This window comes from Raphanus sativus, chromosome 8 (genome assembly GCF_000801105.2).
Source record: "Raphanus sativus cultivar WK10039 chromosome 8, ASM80110v3, whole genome shotgun sequence".
Classification (NCBI taxonomy): Eukaryota; Viridiplantae; Streptophyta; class Magnoliopsida; order Brassicales; family Brassicaceae; genus Raphanus; species Raphanus sativus.
The window spans coordinates 16882337-16906201 of record NC_079518.1 but is presented as its reverse complement, the minus strand read 5'-3'; the positions used below and the strand labels follow the sequence as shown (position 1 = coordinate 16906201).

The window sequence follows — 23865 nt, the reverse complement described above, 5'->3', positions numbered from 1 at the left end:
CGATAACTACCTCTTGATACTGAAGTTACTTTATTCCATCTCGTCCATGTAAAATATTGAGTACCAGCATTTTCCTGTACATGATGCTTTATCCTAAAACGGTGGTCTTATGATATAAAATCCGTTACTTCTAAAAACTTTGTACTATTTAGTCCATCATTTGAATCTGTACAATGCCCGCACAGGGTGCGGACCGGTCATCTAGTTGATCACATGTCCATTATAGTGTGAACACATTTCTTAGTATGCTTCTCCTTTAATATATATATATATAGGGATATGTTGGGCTGAACATTTGTAATTGTAATTATGGACCGAAATCTATTTTTGAACTTATGATGAGCCTGATCGATTTGGGCTTAAATTTTTTATCACCCTATTTATATCTATAAAATTGTGATGTGGTCAATAAGTCACTTTTATTACAGAAACATGTTCAACAATTTTTTATATTTAACTTTCACATCATTGAGAACCATTTTAATTATTTTAGAACCATCATCTTATTATTTCAAAATTGAATTACTTTGACTTTAGTGTTCCACATAGTTTTGAAAGGTTTCAACTGAACGACTAAAATGATGCAGCCAATTTTTGTTGCTTTAAGTCGTTAGTATATATATATGAATATTTATTAAATAGAAATTCATATTAGTACAATTATATGATTATTTATATCTTATTATAACAAAACAATTTAAGCTATTGATCACAAAATTTTCAAAGTGAGATCCTCAAATTTCTAATAATTTATAAACATTTTGAAAAATTCAAAATATAACATATAAGAAAAAAAAATAAATGTTTTATTATATAGTTAATGTAATTGTTTAATATCTTTTAATAATATAAATAATAATAAAAACTAAGATACAAAATTTTTTATCAAAAATTCATTATTCACAATAATTACTTTTCATATATAGTTAATCATATTAGGTAATTTCATAACTTTTATTTAAGGAAAGTGCGAGATTTTTTTTTTTGTGTACATTATTTATCAATCGATAGTAGTTTAATAAAAATTGTAATAAAAGTTAAGATTGACCAACCTACTTTTCTAAGAATAGTATATTTATATATTATTTTATATATAATATTTTATATAGTTATTTATTAAATAAAACTTCATAATCATACGGTTGTATGATCATTCATATCATTTTATAACAAAATATTTAAATCATTGATAACAAAAATTTCAATGTGAAAAATTAAATAAGTTTATAATTTATAAATGTTCTTGAAAATTCATTAAAAGTTTTGAAATTAAATATTGATGTAATCTTATATGATATATAGTTTAATCTCTATTTTTTTTATTATTAAGTGATACTTTTTTTATTCATATGGTTTTAAAATCATGTGTATCTTCTTAAATAAAAGTGTTAAACCATTGATCATTAATTTTTAACATAATAATTTTAATAGTTTTATTCATTTATTGTCATTTTAAAATTCAAAATATAACATATACGAAAAAATCTAAATTTTAATTTATAGCTAATTCGATTGTTTAATTTATTTTAATAATATAAAATTAAACAAAAAATGATGGAGGAGATATAAATTGTTATCAAATCTTTATTATTAGAAACATTAATTGTCATATATATATATATTAGTCATTGATGGTAATTCCGTAGGTTTTACTTAAGGAAAGAAAAGAAAATAGTAATTATATCTAACGGAACAATCATAAATGCTTTTATCGTAAATATCATATCATATCATCATATCATATAGTTTAACCAACAAATCTATCTAGCAACATATAAAAATCGAATGTGGACCTACTAATTTCAATTAAATTTAATTGACTACCTAATTGAATGACACCTAAGCATTGGGGTCTTTTTTAATTATTACAAAATTGAGGTTACAATTTTTCAAATGTTTCTCCTTTAATATATAGCGGATTGATTCAATAACGGAGGAGCTACAATTTACTTACTCCGACAAGCTTTTAACTCAAACAGAAGCAGATGAGGATTTTCTATTATCTTAATCTTCTTAGAGATGATTTTGTATAATAATTATAGGAACCGAGAAGAAAATATGAGCTGTGAAATCCCTTAAGCTTCATACATATAGGGTTTGAAAACAATTGACGAAGCCATGGGAGGCGAAAGCATTTCGTATTTTTCTCAGACCAATTAAATGTTTTGCTTTGTTTGGATATGTGGCCCATGTAAATCAGGGCAACATACCCAGCACTCACATCATCTCCTCCCTTCCGCCTTCGTCGACTCAAATTACACCTCTTTCACAGTTTTGTAACCGACAAAATTAAGCCGAGACACCACTCCTTGGCAATTATTTTTTGATGTTTGTGATTCGTTTTTAATCTGTAGTTAGACCCAACATCTTAATCATTTTGTGACTCACAGAATTCTACTTTATTTCTTTGGCGTTCACTCTAGTGATTGCGGTAGTTGTTGATTCGATTTGATTTTAGTTGTTCTAATAAACGACATGTTTCTTAGTATTGTGCTACGACTTCTCTTTCATCACATGAACTTATTTTGTTATTTGTCTACAATAAGCTGATTGATTCATAACTTTCGTACTTTGGTTAAGAAGGGCTCATATTGAGGAGCTCTAAGAAGTGAAGCTTTTCACAATCACTTTTTCTCACCTTCATAGTGTCTCTTTTGAAGAAGTTATCCCCGCTCATTGGTGTGGTGCTGCTCTTTATTGACGACAATGTACAGCTTCATAATATCGACCCTCTTAATCCCTTTCCCGTTGTTATATGTAGTCACATATATGAAATTTGCACATGGCTATGTTATTCATTGTTTTTTTTTTATATGAGATTTTACCTTGTTAGAAAATCTCTATTTTTCTTTCTCTCGGAAAAGGTTTTGTAATCGCATTATTCCCAATCAATAAAAACGCCTCTGAGTGACTTTCAATCAAATATTTTTCTATCAACTTCTTTTTCGATTTCGTGTGATTAAGCAGTGAATCCGGACCTTCCAGGAAAGTTAGGCTTACTTGACTTTCTTCATGTACTCAATAAAATCGACGGTGTGAATTTATGTTCCCACATACATCTCACAGAGAGAAGTAGACACGTGTTGGCATCAAGTTAGACGGAGACCAAACAGAATTGTGCTGGTTAGTCATAGTTGATGCCAACCACCTTTGCGTTGAGCTTATCAACTCATCATACCAGGTTCCTTCCACCATGGTCGCCGGTGCCAATTTGATCACTCTTCAAACATCCACCTTTAAAAAGCATACACAACTTTAATTCCAATCATCTCAAACCATCAACAGTTGGAAAGTTTCATTTAATCACTCATAATGATTACTAAGTATAAGAGAAAAATTATTACTCCCGCGCAGCAGAACGCATGAGCTCGGTGAAAAAAGATGAAGGGCAATTAAAGGAACAGCCGAAATTGGTTTCAAAACCATGTAACTTTGTGGTAAGATGAACAAAACAAAAGAAAAGATCCAAATTTTTAGATTGATTGAAATTTATTTATTTCTAAACAGAAGAAAAGATCTAAAACTGAACGGAAATACACGCAAAAGAAAATAAAAAACTAGTACCCGGTGTATCGTAAATCTCGACTCCCTCTCTCTCACTAAGAAAACCGCCATGTCTTCAACTCGGAAAGGATGGAGGGATGAATATGTGAGGACCATCAAGTCGAGTACGCTTATTTATAGGTTTGTCGCAAAGAATCTGAAGAGATCAAATTTCTGAAGTAATGAGACGTAATTGAAATCAAATTAACTGTGTTTAATTTATGGTTTAATGGCAAGAAGGTGAATCCGTTACAAAGATCTGGTGTACGACGAATAAACTGTGATTAAAGTTTAAAGGTCGGTGTGGAAGACGATACAGAAACGTTTTCTTGTAGAGAAACGACCTTGGCTTCTTCTTGTAATAAACGAATCAAAACACGGAACCGATATGTTTGGCGAGTTCTTCTCCGAACCGGAGCAAACTCAATATCACTATGAATCGAAAAGATTACAAGCCTCGCACTAGTTGCGTGTTCTATGAGAGATTATTGTTTCTATGTTGTGTCTAACAAGAAAAGATGAGACCCCTATTTATACAAGTAGATCATAGGTTCTCCTAGATAGAAAAAAAAAAGGAAAAACGTTTTGATCCTAGAACTAAAAGGAAATACTTTCCTTTTTAGACTAATATCTTGATGTCTTGTTTTAGGTCCAAAACCGAAGCCCATGATAAGCCCATCAGATGGCCCAAGAGGCACCAAAGCCTCACATTCTCCACCTTGACTCTTTGGGACATTTCATAGATTTCTCCGTCTCTCTTATTCTTCCTTTGGCGACCAGAAACTTCGACGATCTCACCGTCTTCTCCGATGACCGTTCCTCGACGCCGCTTCACCGGAGTTGCATGCTATCTCCGATCCTCGCTTCTCTCTCTCGCCCCTGTTGATTCCTCTCTTCCTCTCTTCGATTCCCTGTGAACCAAACACGACCACGACTTCGCCGTCGTTCGTCTTCACCGACGTCAGCTCTCACCGCTTCCGCCATAGATATCTCAGGTTCCCTTTGTTCTTCCTTGTCTTCTTCCTTAGACATCGAACAAAAACTTGACCTTTGATTTCAATTTTCAGCTTGTCCCTTGATGAATCCAGCAACACCTTGACTTCGTGATTCACCGGTGACAAAATTCCTCTTGCTCACCTCACGCCGCCGTTAAAAACCAAAACCAGACTTGTCAAAGTCCAAAGGTATCTCCTTTCACTTTGACTTCTTTTGCTTCCATAATACGTGTCTTTATTTAGCTCTTTGGACCCTTTTGATTTGTTTTAACAAATCTACTTGTTGACTTTCAGCTTCGTGATGTCGATGTCTCTTCACCACCTTAGCTCCCTTAGGTATCCAAATAAAATTTTAATACCAATTCTATTAAGAGCTTAACCATATAAACAATAACCTTTCCTTGTTTATTTGCTTCCAGCTTTGCTTGCTGCCACACGTACTCCTTCAGGTACAACATCTGATTTTGTATTTAACGACTTGTTTGCTTCTGTTTGAAGCTTCATCTTTCCACATAATAATTCTTTAACTAGTATTTCTTGAATTATTTCTGCAGACTCTTCGTATAGACAACTCTTGTCTACAACCATTATTCTTCAAAAGTAAACTTCTGAACTCATCCTTTATCAAGCTTTATAAATCCCTGTCGAAACCATCAGTTTGCTTTTCCTGAAACTGATATTTTATTTTGTGGCCTTTTCCGCGAGGTGAACGAGTCGACAGCCTTGTCACCTGCAGCCACACGAGACCTACTAAGGCAGAACCTTGAGGATCTCCAAGCATGTCTCGAACTTCTGTCCAGGTACACACTTAGTTAGGAAATCTGCCGGGTTGATAGATGTGTGAATCTTGTGAACCGTAACGTCGCCAGCCTCAATTACGTCTCTCATAAAGTGTAGTTTAGTGTCTATATGCTTAGTCCTTTCATGGAACCCGCCATTCTTAGCTAGGTGTATAGCACTTTGAGAATCTGAAAACACTCTCACATCATCTTGCTTGAACCCCAATTCACTAACAAAACCCTTAAGCCATAATGCCTCTTTGAAAGCTTCGGCTAAAGCCATGTACTCCGATTCTGTCGTTGATAGAGCTACGATATGTTGGAGACCAGATCTCCAGCTTATTGTGTTGCCTCCGACTTGAAATACATATCCGGTAACGGATCTCCTTCTATCCAAATCGGTCGCATAGTCCGCGTCACAAAATCCTTGCACCTTAAAGTCTTCTCCTTTAGTAAACATTAGGTCTGAACCTAGAGCTCCTTTAAGGTATCTCATCACCCACTTAATTAACAGCTTCCCAATGTTGTCTTCCTGGCTTGCTCATGTATCGGCTGATCAAGCCCACTGCGAAGCATAAGTCAGGTCTAGAACCCACCATCGCATACATTAAACTCCCAACGGCTGATGCGTATGGTATCACGTTCATGAACCTCGTTTCCTCGTACTCTTCTTCCTTCGTCAAACTCTTGAGCTTAAACTGTGGTCCAATAGGTGTAACCACCGCCTTGCTCTCGACCATGTTAAAAGTCTCCAGCACCTTCTGCAAATACTTTCCCTGCGATAGCCTTAGAGTTCCTTTGGCCCGATCTCTAATTATATCCATCCCAAGTATTCTTGAAGCTGCTCCAAGGTCCTTCATCTCAAACTCTCTCTTCAAGCTATCTTTGATTCTTTTAATCTCCTTAGAATCCTTAGACGCTATTAGCATGTCATCGACATAAATCAAGAGATAAACCATATGAGATAAATCTGAACCTTTCATGTAGACGCAAGGATCGTAAGCACTCCTGTAGAAGCCTTGTTCCTTCATGAAACTATCAAATCTCCTATTCCATTGTCTTGGTGACTGTTTTAATCCGTAAAGGGATTTTAACAGGAGACAAACTTGATCTTCTTTTCCCTTCTCGACGAACCCTTCTGGCTGTGCCATATAAATCTCTTCGTCCAACGTACCGTATAAGAAAGCCGTTTTCACGTCTAGTTGTTCCAAATCAAGATCATAATTTGCAACAAGTGACAGCATAATTCTGATTGACACGTGCTTCACCACTGGTGCAAACACCTCCGTGTAATCAATCCCCTCGACTTGTGAAAACCCTTTAGCTACTAACCTAGCTTTGTATCTCGGCTTCTCGACTCCCGGAATGCCTTCTTTCAACTTGAAAACCCACTTGCTGCCAATAATTTTCTTTTTCTCTGGTTTTTCAACCAGCTTCCAAGTCTGATTTTTCTCCAACGAATCCATCTCTTCTTCGTTGAAGATCACGTTCCTGCTTACCGTACATCTTAATTCTTCTGGTAACCAGACTCGATAACCCTTAGTCCCCGTTGGATATCCCATGAAAACTCCTTTCATCGCTCTTGGACTGGTTTTGGCTTGAGTCACGTGTACGTAAGCGGTACATCCGAACCTTCTTAGGTGGCTTAGGTCAACTCTTGTTCCTGACCACACCTCTTCTGGTAGCTTGAAATTAATAGCTGTACTAGGAGATCGGTTGATTAAGTAGACAGCTGTAGAAGCCGCTTCCGCCCAGAACTTCTGCTCTAAGCCTGCCTCTGTCAACATACACCTAACCTTCTCCATGATCGTACGGTTCATGCGTTCTAATCGGACAATAGAGAGTTGGACATGGGCTTGGAAAAGCCCAACAATTGGTATCAGAGCCGGGATGACGAACATCTGCAAGAAGACCAAAATACCCTTCAAGTTCGAAGAGCCTCCACTTCGATGGGAAGGGCGAGGTGCGTAGCAGAGGCCAGTCAAAGATCCCGGGAACTTCGGTTGTGGGAGAAGAATCCTCAATATAACTTCGCGAATAAGTGGTGTCGGAGACTTGTATCGAAAGTCTCTCCCTAACGACGATACAAGATTAGGTGGATATACTTAACGGTACTGCAAGGATTAGGTGGTGAATGTCCTAATGGTGCAGTAAGGGTTAGGTGGATAAATCTTAATGGTGTAACAAGGGTTAGGTGAAGAGGCCCGTTGGTGATTACGGCGGTACAAGAGGTGTGCCAGGTTTCTTTGGAGGTTGAAAAACCAAGGGTTCATGTGGTACTTGGTTTGAGAGGAGGTTTGTTGTGAATGCAAATAAAGTCCCACATTGGAAGTTTAAACAAATAATGTCTAGTATATAAAGAGATGTCCAACTCTGATTAGTACGAGGCCTTTTGGGAAGGAGTTCCAGAAACAAATCCATGTGGGCTTTGCCTTCGGGCCCAAAGTGGACAATATCGTACTAATCGGACAATAGAGAGTTGGACATGGGTTTGAAAAGCCCAACATTTCTACGTCTAATTTTGTGCCATATTAACTGAGGGCCCAAATATAACTATTATACAAAATCCACACAAATCAATATATAGAAAGCCCAAAAATATATATACCGTAATAAAGCAAAACGTAGGAGTGATGATAGGTCCCTTGCCAAAAGATATCAATGTTGATCTAGAAACATAAACACAAGAGAACACACACAACAACACACGTTTTCTTTTGGGTAGAAAGTCTACCTCTTTTTGTCTTTTTCATTTTCTTAAATAGAGATTACAAGAAGCAAATTACAAGAAATGGAAAGTGAAGTCATTGACTCCTACATTGCAGGAATATGGAAAAGTGGAGAACGTTGTGCGTAGACTCGTTCTCTTATTGAAACACAAATAACTTGCAAAGATTCTTTAGTTGTGCCAATATTTTCTGTTGAGCTTACGTGGCCTTGATGTTCTCCTTAGTGCCACCTCATCATCATCTTGCACAGCAGCGTCTTGTATCCTATCAATACTCCCGCTCTCCAATAGAACCTTGTCCTCAAGGTTCACTTGAAACTGAGGAAAACTTAAAACCAAGACCAAGCTATTTCGATGTTTCACTATTGAAAAACATTTCTTTTTTTTTGTTTTTTTTATAAACAAAACAAACGAGATATTCTATGTTTGTTGATTCAAAGAATAGCCAAACAAAAAATCATACTCTGACTTGTTAAAAGCCAAATTCTTTTTTTTTTTTTTAGAAAACTGAAAAATAATGGAAGAATTACAGATTTTAATCCATAAAAAAGAAAGGATGTTGAACTTGATCAACAAACCCGAAAAGAATGGTGAAAAGAAAAAATCGCTGGATAGACTCGATGACCGTTGATTCTGAAGAATGGCCGTTCGTCGAGGATTCTTGATAACCGTTGATTCATGAAGAATACCGATAACAAGGAAGTTGAAAAATATAAAGTTTTTGATACCACAAAGTGGTCCGGATCAAAAACAAAACATTCTCTGATACCATTGATAGGTCCCTTGCCAAAAGATATCAATGTTGATCTAGAAACATAAACACAAGAGAACACACACAACAACACACGTTTTCTTTTGGGTAGAAAGTCTACCTCTTTTTGTCTTTTTCATTTTCTTAAATAGAGATTACAAGAAGCAAATTACAAGAAATGGAAAGTGAAGTCATTGACTCCTACATTGCAGGAATATGGAAAAGTGGAGAACGTTGTGCGTAGACTCGTTCTCTTATTGAAACACAAATAACTTGCAAAGATTCTTTAGTTGTGCCAATATTTTCTGTTGAGCTTACGTGGCCTTGATGTTCTCCTTAGTGCCACCTCATCATCATTATGCACAGCAGCGTCTTGTATCCTATCAATTGATAGGTCCCTTGCCAAAAGATATCAATGTTGATCTAGAAACATAAACACAAGAGAACACACACAACAACACACGTTTTCTTTTGGGTAGAAAGTCTACCTCTTTTTGTCTTTTTCATTTTCTTAAATAGAGATTACAAGAAGCAAATTACAAGAAATGGAAAGTGAAGTCATTGACTCCTACATTGCAGGAATATGGAAAAGTGGAGAACGTTGTGCGTAGACTCGTTCTCTTATTGAAACACAAATAACTTGCAAAGATTCTTTAGTTGTGCCAATATTTTCTGTTGAGCTTACGTGGCCTTGATGTTCTCCTTAGTGCCACCTCATCATCATCTTGCACAGCAGCGTCTTGTATCCTATCAATACTCCCGCTCTCCAATAGAACCTTGTCCTCAAGGTTCACTTGAAACTGAGGAAAACTTAAAACCAAGACCAAGCTATTTCGATGTTTCACTATTGAAAAACATTTCTTTTTTTTTTTGTTTTTTTTATAAACAAAACAAACGAGATATTCTATGTTTGTTGATTCAAAGAATAGCCAAACAAAAAATCATACTCTGACTTGTTAAAAGCCAAATTCTTTTTTTTTTTTTTAGAAAACTGAAAAATAATGGAAGAATTACAGATTTTAATCCATAAAAAAGAAAGGATGTTGAACTTGATCAACAAACCCGAAAAGAATGGTGAAAAGAAAAAATCGCTGGATAGACTCGATGACCGTTGATTCTGAAGAATGGCCGTTCGTCGAGGATTCTTGATAACCGTTGATTCATGAAGAATACCGATAACAAGGAAGTTGAAAAATATAAAGTTTTTGATACCACAAAGTGGTCCGGATCAAAAACAAAACATGCTCTGATACCATTGATAGGTCCCTTGCCAAAAGATATCAATGTTGATCTAGAAACATAAACACAAGAGAACACACACAACAACACACGTTTTCTTTTGGGTAGAAAGTCTACCTCTTTTTGTCTTTTTTCATTTTCTTAAATAGAGATTACAAGAAGCAAATTACAAGAAATGGAAAGTGAAGTCATTGACTCCTACATTGCAGGAATATGGAAAAGTGGAGAACGTTGTGCGTAGACTCGTTCTCTTATTGAAACACAAATAACTTGCAAAGATTCTTTAGTTGTGCCAATATTTTCTGTTGAGCTTACGTGGCCTTGATGTTCTCCTTAGTGCCACCTCATCATCATCTTGCACAGCAGCGTCTTGTATCCTATCAAGTGAACAGTCTGACATTGCGAACTCTTCTTTCTTGTACAACGCCGATGTGACGCTTTGTATGAAGAGAATAGAGATGATTCTTTTTATTAGTATAGATAGATATATTTATATATTACAAATTAATTAATTAAAATATTGAAGTAAAAATCTACATTAAAAAGTGTGTAAGATTACACAACTTGAAATTCGATTATTAGATACCAGTGAACAAGATCTTTTTAGTGGAAATACATGTAACAATAGTAAATGTAAAAAGAAGAAAGTAGAAAACTAAGGAAAGAGGGAGGGTGGTTTCGGTTCTTTGAAGCCTCCGTATAAAAAGCAATATCTCAGCTTCGGTTTTAGGTTCGGTAGTAGTCGACTTTTCTGCGGATAAGAACGCCTCTTAGTATTTGTTTCTACACGCTCTTCTCTCTCTCTCACCTCTGCTCTGTTTCCTCAACTCTCTCTCCTTCTGTTTCTCTCACTAAAAACTGGCGATCGAAGAGAATCAACAAGCTATTGTCAGAGAAATCATGGTAATAAATAATAATAATAGTAGTCCATAAATAGAAATGTTTCAGTTTGTTTTCCTCAAATGGGTTTTCTTCATTTGGTTATAAATGCTCTGTTTCATCTTTACTTCAGAGATCGTTTCAAATTCCTCCAAGAAATCTCATTTTATCAGCTCTGATAAATCTTATTTTGCCCAAATGGGTTCTTTCTAATAAGTTCGAATCTTTTCACCCAAATTGATTATGTATTGTTCTCTGTTCCAATAAGATTATTTTCTGGTATGTTTGTTTCTGATCCTCTTGAGATTATTTTTGATTAAAGGGAGCTGAAGAAGAAACCAACAAGAGTTGGCCTCCATGGCTTAAACCTCTGCTTCAAGAGAAGTTCTTTGTACAATGCAAATTACACGCAGATTCACACAAGAGTGAGTGTAATATGTACTGTTTAGACTGTACCAATGGTCCTCTTTGTTCTCTCTGCCTCTCTTTCCACAAGGATCATCACCCCATTCAGGTTCCTATTTATTTTACTTTCTTTGAAACCATAAAGTTTGAACGTTCTTTTACTGTGAGAGAAAGAGAAAAAACAGATCATCTTTGGTGATTCTGACATTTCTATGTTGATTAAACTTACAGATAAGGAGATCATCATATCACGATGTGATAAGAGTATCGGAAATTCAGAAATTTCTGGACATAACAGGAGTTCAGACATATGTGATTAACAGTGCTAAGGTTGTCTTCTTGAACGAGAGACCTCAGCCTCGACCAGGTAAAGGTGTTGTCAACACCTGCCAAGTCTGTTATCGCAGCCTCGTTGATTTCTTCAGATTCTGTTCTCTTGGTTGCAAGGTAGAACGAAATTTTCTCGAGAAAGTGAACAAAATACAGTGAAAAAGGGTGAAAATACACAGTCAAAGAGATAGAAATTGTATTCAAACTGAAATTTGAAATCATTTGTATTACATCTCAAAAATGACTTAGAAATATATTCTGTTATGTACCAGATTGTGATCGACATAACCGGACCGACCAGGACCGTACCGACCGCAGGAGATAATGCTTATCGACTGTTGTACTTATCCACTTAGGATAAACACGACCTGATGTATATATATATGTAAGACCCCTGGTCGAGATTAATAATAGAAACACGTTTCCCCATTTAGTTTCACAACACGTTATCAGCACGATACGTTCTCTAAAATCCGAGCTACCCAAAACCACCAAAAACTCTAAAAACGGCGCATCTTAAAATCGCTCTATTTCTCCAACCGTAAGGATCCAGACGACGAGCCATATATCAAATCGAAGCTCTCGACGAAACCAAACCAACGCCGTAAACCTCGTGTCAATCTGATCTCAGACGCCCCCTCACGCTCTATTTCAATACGCGCCGCCAGTAACCCTAAAAACCCTAATTTCGGCGCAACTTCAAATCTATCGATCTCTTCAACCATGAGGAACCAGACGACGAGTAATATATCAAATTAAATCACTTGACGAGACGAATCCAACGCCGTCGGCCTCGCCTCTATCTGACTCCGGACGCGCCCTCACGCTCTATTCTAAGACGCGCCGTCAAGTGACCTAAAACTCTGAAATTCTAAAACTCATTCGACGACTTCAAACCGTTCGTTCTCTCAAACCGTAAGGATCCAGAAGACGTATAATATATCAAATTGAAGATCTTGACGTGAAGAATCCATAGCCGCAAACCTCGTATCAATCCGATCTCAAACGCGCCCTCACGCTCCGTTCCAACCCGCGCCGTCAACTACCCTAAAACCCTAATCAAAAACCTAAACCGCAGCCTCTCTCTATAATTTTTTATTTTCTGCGATTTGCTTCATCTATCTATACTAACTTGTTTTGATTCGTTTTTGATTAAGCTTTCTAAAGATACAAGAGGTTTTTGCTCAACCTAAGACACGCGACCAGCTCCTGATCCGTTCCGGTCATGCAGTTCGCGATCCGACTTGTTCCAGCTCTCGGTGGTCCAAATCTACACTTCAAAGTTCTAAAGGTAAACTTTGAAACCTAAAAGAACTCATAATCGAACATGGTTGATTGATAAAGGAATAACCATTAAAATTTTGCAAAACCCCAAATCAAACCCTAGCAAAGATTAATAGGTCCAAACCCTTCCATGAGTAAATCGAAACTCTTAAACCAAAAGTTCGATATGAGATTGTTTTACAATTAAAATCAAAACCACAATGGTTTCTGAATCTCAAAACCTCTTTGATCTTAATGATCAAATCGATAAAACCTAGAAATCGATCAATCCCCTTTAAAATCTAAATCTGATCGATTTCATCAAAAAAAAAAAAAAAAAAAAAACCTATTTTTTTGATTAACTTGAAATTCGATTGTCTACTTGATTGTTTGATAGAAAATTTCGAAAATATAAAATTTCCATTTATAGAAAGTTTCGAAAATAGAAAGTTTCCATTTATAGAAAGTTTCGAAAATATAAAGTTTCCATTTTTAGAAAGTTTCCATTTTTAGAAAGTTTCCTTTTATAGAAATTTCTTTTTCTGAAATTTTTTTTATAGAATTTTATGGGAAACTTCTCTGATTCATTGATCATCTAGAAATGTTTTCTAAGATTGCATCATAACTTCAATTATTTTGCTTGCATCAATACTTTAAAAAAAAAAAATTCTTTCTTTGGTGCGTGTGATAAGAAGTATTGATATGAATAATAAAATTTTCTAAAAAGATACTTAACATAAATTAAGACCTGTTTTGGATAATGTGATTTCAGATGTCGAATTTCGAAACTTCAGATTATACTACCCTAAAATCTTTATGGAGATAATTGATTGAAAATGGCAAATGAACATTTCAGTAGTCCTGATGTCAAGAGGACTCGGACAGTGTATTAATCAAGATAATTATGTAACTGAAAGTGAAAAAAAAATAAAGCCATAACAATTATGTGCTATCATCTCACTAAGGATCTGAGAGAGCAGTATGAAAATACTAAGGATCCTTATGACCTCTGGTCAAAACAAAACTTCAGATTCTCAATGGTATTATGGCAAAAGGCCATGGATGAATGAAAGATTCTCAGGTTCTAGGATTTTGAATCCGTGGACAAATATCATTCTGCTCAAATGAGAATCACCTATAGTTTTAAACTATGTGCTGAAGTGGTAACATAAGAGGACTTATTTTATATGATCTACTCCATATTTCATTCAAAGGATATGTTGTTATCACATAAGTCTAAAGGTTTCACGACCTATAAAGACTTATTATCATGCCTATTGGCAGCCGAGCAAAGAAAGCAGAAAATTTGAGATACCATCAACTGATTGATAAAATTCAGTAAACATACATTGAGAAACAAGACAGTGATATGAAACCTCCTGAAAACATTGAGGATGAAAATGATATATAAGAAAAATCTGAGGAAGCTGTATGGAAAATATAAATTGTGAGGTTGGCTTACACATTGATTAAAGAATCAAAGATTCAGACATTCTGATTTCATGTTTTATGTTTTGATTTGATTTGCTTGTCATTTATAAATTTTATAGCAATAAAAAAAAGTTGATTCTGGTCTTATATTATCTTGCTTGATTTGCTTGATAATTCCTTGATTGATAAATGACAAATGAAAATTTAGAAAATGAGTATAGTAATTAAAATTATCCGACCAAAGGCATTGCCTAAAAGAGGCATGAATTATTCACCCAAACAAAAGTCCCATTTGAGTTATAAAATTTTGAAAAATGAATGGTTTCCACATTGAACCAATGGGCAAAGGAAATATAAGTTCCTTAAGATTATAAAGAAAGTAAAAATCGCCCAAGGCATAAAAATGGTCGAGACTGTACTCCCAACTGATCTAAACTATGCTAAAAGATCAGTATGATAAAGGCAAAAGGCCTAGGTAACCAGATAGGTTGACCACGAAATTTTATACACTTTATGGCATGACTGGACTAGCCATCCAGGTCTTTAAAATTGATGCAAAGATTGATATCGAGAAAAGGCACAAAAGAGTTATCCCATAGAATCTCACGTTGTGTAACATGTACACAAGGGAAACTCAATAGGCTATAATGTTCCAAGCATCTAAAAGATTTATAGCATGTTCATGAGGGGGAGAAATGACACTCCCGTGGTCCATGAACAACACTAAAAATCCGAGTGACATGGTCTATGACCATGATAGAACTTGGCCGAATTCTTTGTGATACAAAGATCACTAGCTAATGCTTGGGAACACATAGATTTACATGTAATGATAATATGCATCAGGCCATATAAAGTGAGCATAGATATTCCCATCTAAAGATGATAAAGGGTCATGATCCAGACATAGACCATCCTAAGAGATTATGTTTAGACCACCACAATAATATGTGCCGTCTAGGATGGAACCTCATAAGAAGATGAGATAAGATTGGGAATATATGTTGGATATGAGAAAGCTTTCTCCCACGATTTTATAAGAAACCTTGAGCCAAATATGGGTGATCAGATTAAGGCAAGGTTCACGGATTGTATGAATTAAATCCGACTATCCAACATCAGGGGGAGAAAGAAATAAGCTGGTACAAGTATAAAGAAATGGAATGATATTAACCATCCTTGTCTTGGCAAGATCCTCGGACCAGAGAATATGATTTAAGACGTCCAAAGAAAGATCATACAAAGCTAGCTAAAAGAATGCCAGACAGATTAGACCCGAAAAGAAAAGAAAAAGAATGACTAAGTCATACCAGCTTAAGCACCACGAAATTAATGTCCTAGAAGAGACATAATCAAGTTGCTATAGAGTCTAAAGATAGACCAATATGTTCCATAAGATAAGGAACCTCAGAAATGAAAAGAAAGGTGCATAGAAATGACATATCTGAGGTCATAAGAGAAACCAGACCAGACATTGAGATAAGGCTGCGCAGCTAAACATCTAAGATACCAGACCATGTAGTTTGGGACGCCAAACTGCAAGGTAAATGAAGGTTCTTAGTAAGAATGAAATCTCTAATCGATTAGTTCATGTCTGAAACACAATGGAACACTATAAAAGAAGTGTCGACACATAAAAGATAAAGATGCATAAGGAAATAGCACTTGAGTTTAAAAGATATAAGCGAGGATCAGAACCCACGAGAATACAAGAATGCATTCATAGACTAAAGGAAACCGTGGGGGTTCAAAGAAAGATTCAAAGAATCTATAAAAGAGATGGGTGTATTGGCCATATATAGAAACACCATCTGATAAGATAAAACCAGTGAAAAATAGGTCTTGTGTGGGAAAGGAAAAGAAATCGTGAGACATGGACTAAGGTGTTCATATTCCTATTTAAAGTATTCAAGGAATGGCTTGATTACACAAGGAGACTCACAGAGACCAAAAGAACAGATTATAAGGAGATATACTCCTATGTGGTGGATGCTACTACAAATTCGAAAATGTCTGGATATAAGTAGAAAGAAATGTAGTAAGTAGCATATTGATCACTGGATAAAGAAATGATAAAAGTATCAAAAAGATGAGAAGAAATTCTCATAGAATAGTTTTGTTCCTAAGCTATTCATGGACTGAAACAAGGCAGCCGCGAATGATAGACTAAGAAAATAATTAGTACAACCAGTCCATATATCCCTATAGAGGATATTATAATTCCTTGTGTTATGTTTATAACAAACCAACCTAAAGAGAGGTTCAATGATTTCAATGATACAAGTTATCAATTGATTAAACATGCTATGTCTTACATATGGTAAAACTGCAGAAAAATCATAGCCGTGTGAGTGTGTGAATGATTAAGTTAGCACGCCTAAAGTGAGAACCATAATCTAAGATAGTGACCAGAAGCATACCTGGTCGTGGCTTAATAAGTATAGTATTGCTAAAGGCAAGAAAAGATCGATAGCTATCTATAAAAGACATGAGTGCATTTGACTGCGAATTCATAGTTTGATGAGTTCCATTGCAGCAAATAATTATTTATGGTTTTACCTTAGACACTCATGGTAATGGACGTGTATAGACAAGGTCTATAACATAACATTGATCGACAAAAGAAAATAAAGAAAGACTGGCTACAATGGATAAAACAATTGGCACATACGAAGAGAAATAAGTCCAAATGGGCAAAAGATATAAAGAGAAGTGGTTCGTATGTGTTTGGGTCAGAAGACTCAATATATATTGAATGTCCACGTTTTGATAAAGCCATATAACCAAAGTATATCCGTTGGACATGAAAATGACCTGCAAGTAAAGTTTTATTGCAGACTATAAAGTCCATCCGAGCATCGTTCGAAGCGCCATCAGTCCGACCATGACATGGAGTGATCAGCAGCAAAGATGTACATCCTGACCACATCTTTATGGAGTTCCAAAGACATCAAGACGTCCAACATTCACTAGTTCATTCAAGGAGAATCCAGTTGATCATCTTCACCAAGTCACATGCATCTTCAACGTTCAGGAAGACTCGGATACCAGATGGAATGCGTCTACTACAGTGATGCATTCATCAAGGGGAGTTCATGTGTTGTACTCTTTTTCCTGTCCATGGTTTCCCATTTTGCCACATTGGTTTTGGGGTTTTCCAGGAGAGGTTTTAATGAGGCAACATTAAGCATGCAACGAATCAGTACCGGATGTGTCGATCAAGGGGGAGTGTTATGTACCAGATTGTGATCGACATAACCGGACCGACCAGGACCGTACCGACCGCAGGAGATAATGCTTATCGACTGTTGTACTTATCCACTTAGGATAAACACGACCTGATGTATATATATATGTAAGACCCCTGGTCGAGATTAATAATAGAAACACGTTTCCCCATTTAGTTTCACAACATATTCAATTTAATTAGAAATAATTTAAAATATATTATTATCAAAAATATTTATTTAGTGAATTTTAAAACTTATTATTATTCTCTCATGAAAATGAGAAAAAAGAGGTAATTACTTTCATCTTAAAGGAGTATTAACTTGGTTGTAAGCTAACACTACTATTCAATTTTTAATATTGATTTTCTATTTAGACCGTCTTTTATTCTTCAATCGTTGTTTGATAGGAATTGAGAAAAAAGGATTTTTTTTTGTTGAGTGGGCGAGAAAATGTGGGGTAATTACTTTACAAAAGAAAATGTGAGGTAATCATAGCCATTCCAAGAAATTGTGGAGTTTGAAAAAAATTGAAATAAAAGCACTTGGGTTGAATATTCCAAGTCAATTTAAAAGCTTCGACCTTAAGCAACCTCTCATTTGAAAGGTCTTTACATTTTCATACGTTTCTTTCGTGGCTTTCGACATCTTTACCTTTGTTGTTTATAGAAGATATTTTATAAGATAAAAGATAATCCTACTATTTACATTGTCGATCATTTATATTTTGTTTTCTTTTTACTAGATCTCTGGAACGTCGAAGAATTTCGAGAAAAAAAGAAAGGATTGGACAAACAATATTTCAGATTCTGATGATTCGTATAGCAGTACTACTACTAGTATCGAGAGACTCAAGAAGAACAATGACATTCTTAATAACAATAGTTTCACGCCATCAACACCACCACTATCGGCCGTAAATGGCCGAATAGTGAAACGAAGGAAAGGAATTCCGCATCGTGCTCCTTTTGGAGGACTTCCGATGGTAATGTAGAATTAATGCTCGTAACACTCACCAGTAGTGGGGGGGGGGGGGGGGGGGGTATGTATTTGTATATATATACCTGTAGTGGTCTAAAGCGATGTATAAAGAGAAGCTTAAAGTTGCCAAAAAAAAAGAGAAGCTTAACATGATAGTGTGAAATAGTAGATACTAAAGGTTAAAAAGTGGGGAAGATTATAGAATGAAGAATGAAAGAAATGCTTTTTTAGGCTCAAAGGGTAATATGTAAATACAGAATACTGTTTGGGGATCAAATAATAGTAATAAAAGTATGTGATATAATGCAAATGTTAATGAAATAAAGGCATTTTTAACATTCGATGTACTTGTTTGTCTCTTTTTATAGTATCTTATTTATTAGTTTCTTTAATTATGATATCAATTTGTATCTTCTTAAAAGTGTATGCATAGCTAACTGATTCATTGACGAGCCCAGAATAAGAAGAGAGTAACTTCACTTGATCATCTATTTGGTTTTTACTATGGAATCGTCTTCCTAGTTTTTAAAGTTGCCATTTTTAAAATATCTGATTTTAGTGATAGAACTAGTGGTGTGTCAGTGTTATGCGGAGACTGCTGTTTTTGAGTATAATTTGTGTTTAGTTGAAGTAGCCATATTTTGAGTTATACAATGAATAAAAGTGTGAGTTAAAAGGGTATTTATGAAGCTTTATTTTCATACTCGTTGATGTTAATCTATTAGATTTAGTAGTGAATATTTATTAGAAGGTAATGGTGAACTGCAACAATAGTCGTGGTATTTGATATTTGAATTTTGATATTCAACTTTTTCATGTGTGTAGTATTTTTGTTTCTTGCGGTTGTTTTTACGAGAAAGTAACGGTGCGGAAGACTTATATTAATGAGGAGAAATCAAACAAGTATTAAAAGGAAGATATGCTCAATGGAGAACTATGCCACGTCTGCAATTAAAATCGTCCAATGAAAAAGTTCTATTTTGACATGTCACAACTTAAGCAGATTAATTGGGCTTTTCGTTTGCTCTCCAAAAATTGAATCATAACTCATATCCAGCCCATCTTTCAAAACCTTCTCTCCTAATAATCCGTCAATCAGACTTTTATTCGTCTTCACCGTCTCAGTTTTCCAGTCCTGCACTCACCGTTACTGCAAATCCTCTCCTCATCAATCAATGTTGCCTTTAATCCTGGTTTTGTTCATCTCCCATTAATCCTCCTCCTATATAAGTAACTTCATCTAAACATTAAAATCAAGCCAAAATCGAAAACCTCCACTAACACAGCTACAGTTACGACTATGAAATTCACCAGAAAGAATCCCTCTCCACCGGAAATTCTCCTCTTGCCGACGGTCGCTTCAGAGGGTACTAATCTCAAGAAGAAGGTCTTCCATCCTAATGAGCATGTAGCACCTTCCTTAGGTTAGAATCTCAAAACACTATATTGGTTTGTGGGTTTCAGCGAAGTTGAGAACCTTTTCTTTAAATTTGTATGCAGGAGATCGATGTTGAGATGGAGGCCAAATAAAAGAGGTATGTACACAGAACACATCGTTCTAATGACCGGCTTTTTGTTAGGAAGTGCAGAAGTTGAATATTTTCTTCCTATTCTGCAGTCATTGAAAGATGAAACTAAAGACTCAGCTTGCTTCGCGCGAGAATTTATATGGCAAATCTCCAAAAGCTCTTGCTGAAATCGAAAGGTAATTTTGCACCTTTGCACATGTAATAAATTCAGTTAGCTTCCGCAATGTTGATGCTTGGGTAAGATTGTCTATTTTCAGTTTCTGGCCAAGCATTTATAATAAAATAATATTCTCTCTTCTTTTCAAATTTTGTTAATCCCACTTGCAACATTCAATCGATCTCTTGGTTTCTCCAGGGGTGAACTCCTGAGACTTCATCTATAAATAGCGGTCCTTGCTGTGATGATGAGTACGACTCAAACGATTTCCGGAAGCTTTCTTTTTCTAAGCGTTTTCTTTCATAGCTACCGATTTAAATGGCGTCTTCTTACATTCTCCTTGCGGATCTGAGAGCCGGCACCAGTTTGAGTCAATCTATCAAAACTTCACACTGTTGGAGGCACCAGTTTGTATTAGGTTCACCGATCAAACAAGTTTACTTTAGATAGCCATATTCCAACGCGGATGCTCCGTTTCCGTAATTATGACAGCTGATGCCACTGGCTAACACCAATACATAATTACCAGGTGAGTCTCTTCAATTTTTCGAGAACTAAAGTGTCATTTGCTACTTTAGACGTCTCCTGTTTTGATGCATATGTCATTGATAAAGTTAAAGACAACTTTTTAACACCTAAACACAAGCAACACGACGTGTAATGGTTCACATGTAGTAATAACCTGACTTAATTGGTAATGTTAGTTCTGGCAATTTACAACTCTGTTAATCTTCTCTCCACGCAGGGAAACAACTGTACGTCTGAATCTTTTTTGACGTCCTGGCCAACCTCATCAATAACAAAGTAGCTGCTGCTGGTGCCAAAGGTCATTCTCGCCACAAATATCAATCCCAAATAGGTTGGAAGTAAACGTTTTCCTCAAACTGATTTGTAAATAAATTGTGGTACACATCATCTTACAAGTTGCGGTTTCTTTTTACTCCCAGGTTGCCTTTTCCTCAATGGTACCTTTGGGACACACTTTTACTTCTACAACGACTGTGTCGCTAGCCACGTCTATCTATTCTAGGGTGTCTGTTTGTTAACCACGGCATGTGCTCCAGTTTTTGTTCTACCCCGCTAATCAATTTTTTTTGTGCAGAAAATGTGACAGTTATGTGACATCTTCTACAACTCCCACAAAATATGGAGGCATTCAGAAGCTACAGTCTGGCACCGCCTAAGCTTTAATGCATATGTCTTGCATTCTGAGCCACATGTGCAGATACTAGACTCACTCAACTTTTATGCAGTTTACGTTCTGTGATTTTAGACCCCCACAGTCAGTCGAGTTATTTTACACCAATATCTGATACTCTTATCACTGCACATCACAGGTGATCATCAATTACTGTATCTATCTTATTAAAACTCAAGTACAAAATGAGTTTGTTTGGTTACTAGGATAGCATTTTTAACATTCAGTATGTTTGGAAACAAGTATAGCCATTATTTGTTTCTAATATTTATCGATCCATGGCACTAGACTTTTTTTTTTAAATGATTCCTTGCTGGCCATACTTTCACGAAGCCCAGAATATATTTTTTGGCCCAAAACTTATGTTCTTTTCGTTATGTTATTTTAGAATACATGTAACATTAAAAATAATAAATAAACACCAATATGCCGACAATCTTGCTAATCGTAAGCAATAACTACGGTATGTATATGTGGGAATATCGTAAGTTAAGTAGTTACCTAAATATAGTCAACCAATTAAAATAAAATCAGCATATCCATATATGAACAAATTCATTTAAATTTCCTCCCTTTTAGGTAACCACAAAAGATCTTATATATATTTTCTTAATACAAAATTCTTTTCCCCTTACATAAAAACGTGTTACCAAAGCTAAACCAAATACATTTATTAACACACATTTATTTTAAAATATCAACTAATATGGCGAGAATCTAGCATATCCGTAGAACCTATTTTCACTTTCTAAAATATAACCTCATAATAAATCGAACTTATTAAAGTATTTACCTAAATATTGACAATTATTAAAATTAAATTTGGCGTATCCATATATTAGCATCTCTTTAAACATCCTACATTTTAGGTATCCACTAATTGATATGATATATAAATTTTCGTGAAACACAAACCTTTAATAAGATAGATTCTAATTTACATGTCCTTTATTCTCAATAATATCTAACCTAATTAATTACCATAGTGAATCGATATCTACTTGCATATATATACACGCATACCTCTCTTCCTTCTTTCCAACGTATTCACACAGTTTAGTCAAAAAAACGTATTCACATAGCAAACCCAAAAAAGCCAATGATATGTACACCACAAAAGTTATATTCTTATTAACAAGTTTGCGCCATGCAAGGATGCTTGGAAAATACAGGTCAAGTTACTCCTTTTTTTGAACAAAAAAAAAGAATAAAAAAAAAGGAATTAAAAAAAAATACAGGTCGAGCTACTCCATTACTGGAAACAAAACACAAGTTTGGAGATGAAACTCTGGAATGTGTTTACGCAGATGAAACCGTAAGTATTAAAGTTATTAGCGTTTTATCCTCTTACACAAAAATGATAATATAAGCTGTTTTTATATGTGCAGGGCGCAAAGATTCATGCTTCCTCCAAAGTAATATCTCCGTTATAGAATGGAGATTCGTCAAAAAAATTTAAGGTTACTGGAAATTCTGGCAAATATCGCCCAATTGACCTCAAATACAAGGTCGTTTTGACAGCTGACACAGTGATAACTCCATCTAGGTTATCGGACGTCAATCTCTCGAAGCTATTTGAAAATTGAATTCCCATGTCTCTAAACGGTATGACATCAGTCTTGAAATATAATTATTATTTTTCTTTTTTATAGATGTAATGGGTTAAGTTATATAGGAGAAATACAAACAGCCCAAGTTCAGCAAAAGGACAGAGAATTCATTTCGGTTCACATGATACAGCGTAAGCAGTTTATGTTCTTATATTTATAAGATATTGTCGAACTTAGCTATATTTTATTCACTATCCTATATTATTGTATACGATTGTGTGCAGGGGTCAAGTTGTTTCATGTTGCTTGTGGGGAAAGTAAGCAGCACAAGTTTCATCTCAATTTGAAGATACAAATGATGAAACGATAATCTCTGATATTTTTTGCAAAAATCAGCTTCTACGGAGGTATAAAAACATGTAAATAAAAATTCATATTGAAAAAATCTTATGTTGAGAAAACAGTACATTAAATTTACAAAGGATGTGAACATAGTTGAAACACAAATCATAAACGCATTTGATGCTTCAGTTGTTACTCTCAATTCAGATTCTAAGGAAGCAGTCGATTTTTACAAATTAAATGGTTATTGATAAATTTTCGTTTTGTTTTCAGACTTATTCAGAATGATCTTCCTCTTGCTGATATTGAGCAAAAGAATGATAAAAAGATGATCAAATGAGACTGTTGGGTATATATAACATTTTAAATTATCACTCGAAGTCAACACAGAAGAACCAAAGACAAAACCTCAACAAGAAATTTAATTTCTAGGTACAATTTAGTTATTTAGTTTGCAAAAAAATGTCTTATCTAAGTCATAGAAAAATAAACCTTATTCAAGTTAATAACCCTAAACTAAAGTATATTATATTTAAAA

The 23865-nt window shown here is 35.2% G+C and overlaps 1 protein-coding gene and 1 long non-coding RNA gene across 8 annotated transcripts; both read left to right on the top strand.

Moving 5' to 3' along the window:
* The first annotated feature begins 3877 nt into the window (after nt 1-3877).
* On the top strand, nt 3878-18943 carry LOC108819505 (protein RGF1 INDUCIBLE TRANSCRIPTION FACTOR 1). 4 transcript variants are annotated; one of them, XM_056992508.1, is made up of 10 exons: nt 3878-4538; nt 4611-4727; nt 4833-4874; nt 4958-4987; nt 5093-5138; nt 5244-5338; nt 11237-11428; nt 11551-11766; nt 12817-12940; nt 18316-18528. In XM_056992508.1, exons 6-10 carry the CDS (start codon nt 5318-5320, stop codon nt 18381-18383), a joined length of 621 nt encoding a protein of 206 aa, XP_056848488.1. In that variant the 5' UTR covers nt 3878-4538; nt 4611-4727; nt 4833-4874; nt 4958-4987; nt 5093-5138; nt 5244-5317; the 3' UTR covers nt 18384-18528. The 4 variants fall into 4 exon arrangements, with proteins under 4 accessions (XP_056848488.1, XP_056848487.1, XP_056848485.1 ...); XM_056992507.1 differs by lacking the exon at nt 18316-18528 and adding an exon at nt 17181-17310; XM_056992505.1 differs by lacking the exon at nt 12817-12940 and having other exon boundaries at nt 18316-18943.
* Nucleotides 18944-19566: 623 nt separating this feature from the next.
* On the top strand, nt 19567-23479 carry LOC108833977 (uncharacterized). Of its 4 annotated transcripts, none has more exons than XR_008937371.1 (11): nt 19567-19975; nt 20052-20086; nt 20170-20256; nt 20436-20766; nt 20983-21103; nt 21185-21268; nt 21340-21574; nt 22674-22750; nt 22824-23040; nt 23111-23176; nt 23270-23479. It is a non-coding gene; the product is annotated as an uncharacterized LOC108833977 (long non-coding RNA). The 4 variants fall into 4 exon arrangements; XR_008937369.1 differs by having other exon boundaries at nt 19581-19975; nt 21185-21574; nt 22824-22895; nt 22982-23040; nt 23270-23475; XR_008937370.1 differs by having other exon boundaries at nt 19577-19975; nt 20983-21096; nt 21185-21574; nt 23270-23477.
* Nucleotides 23480-23865: the final 386 nt, after the last annotated feature.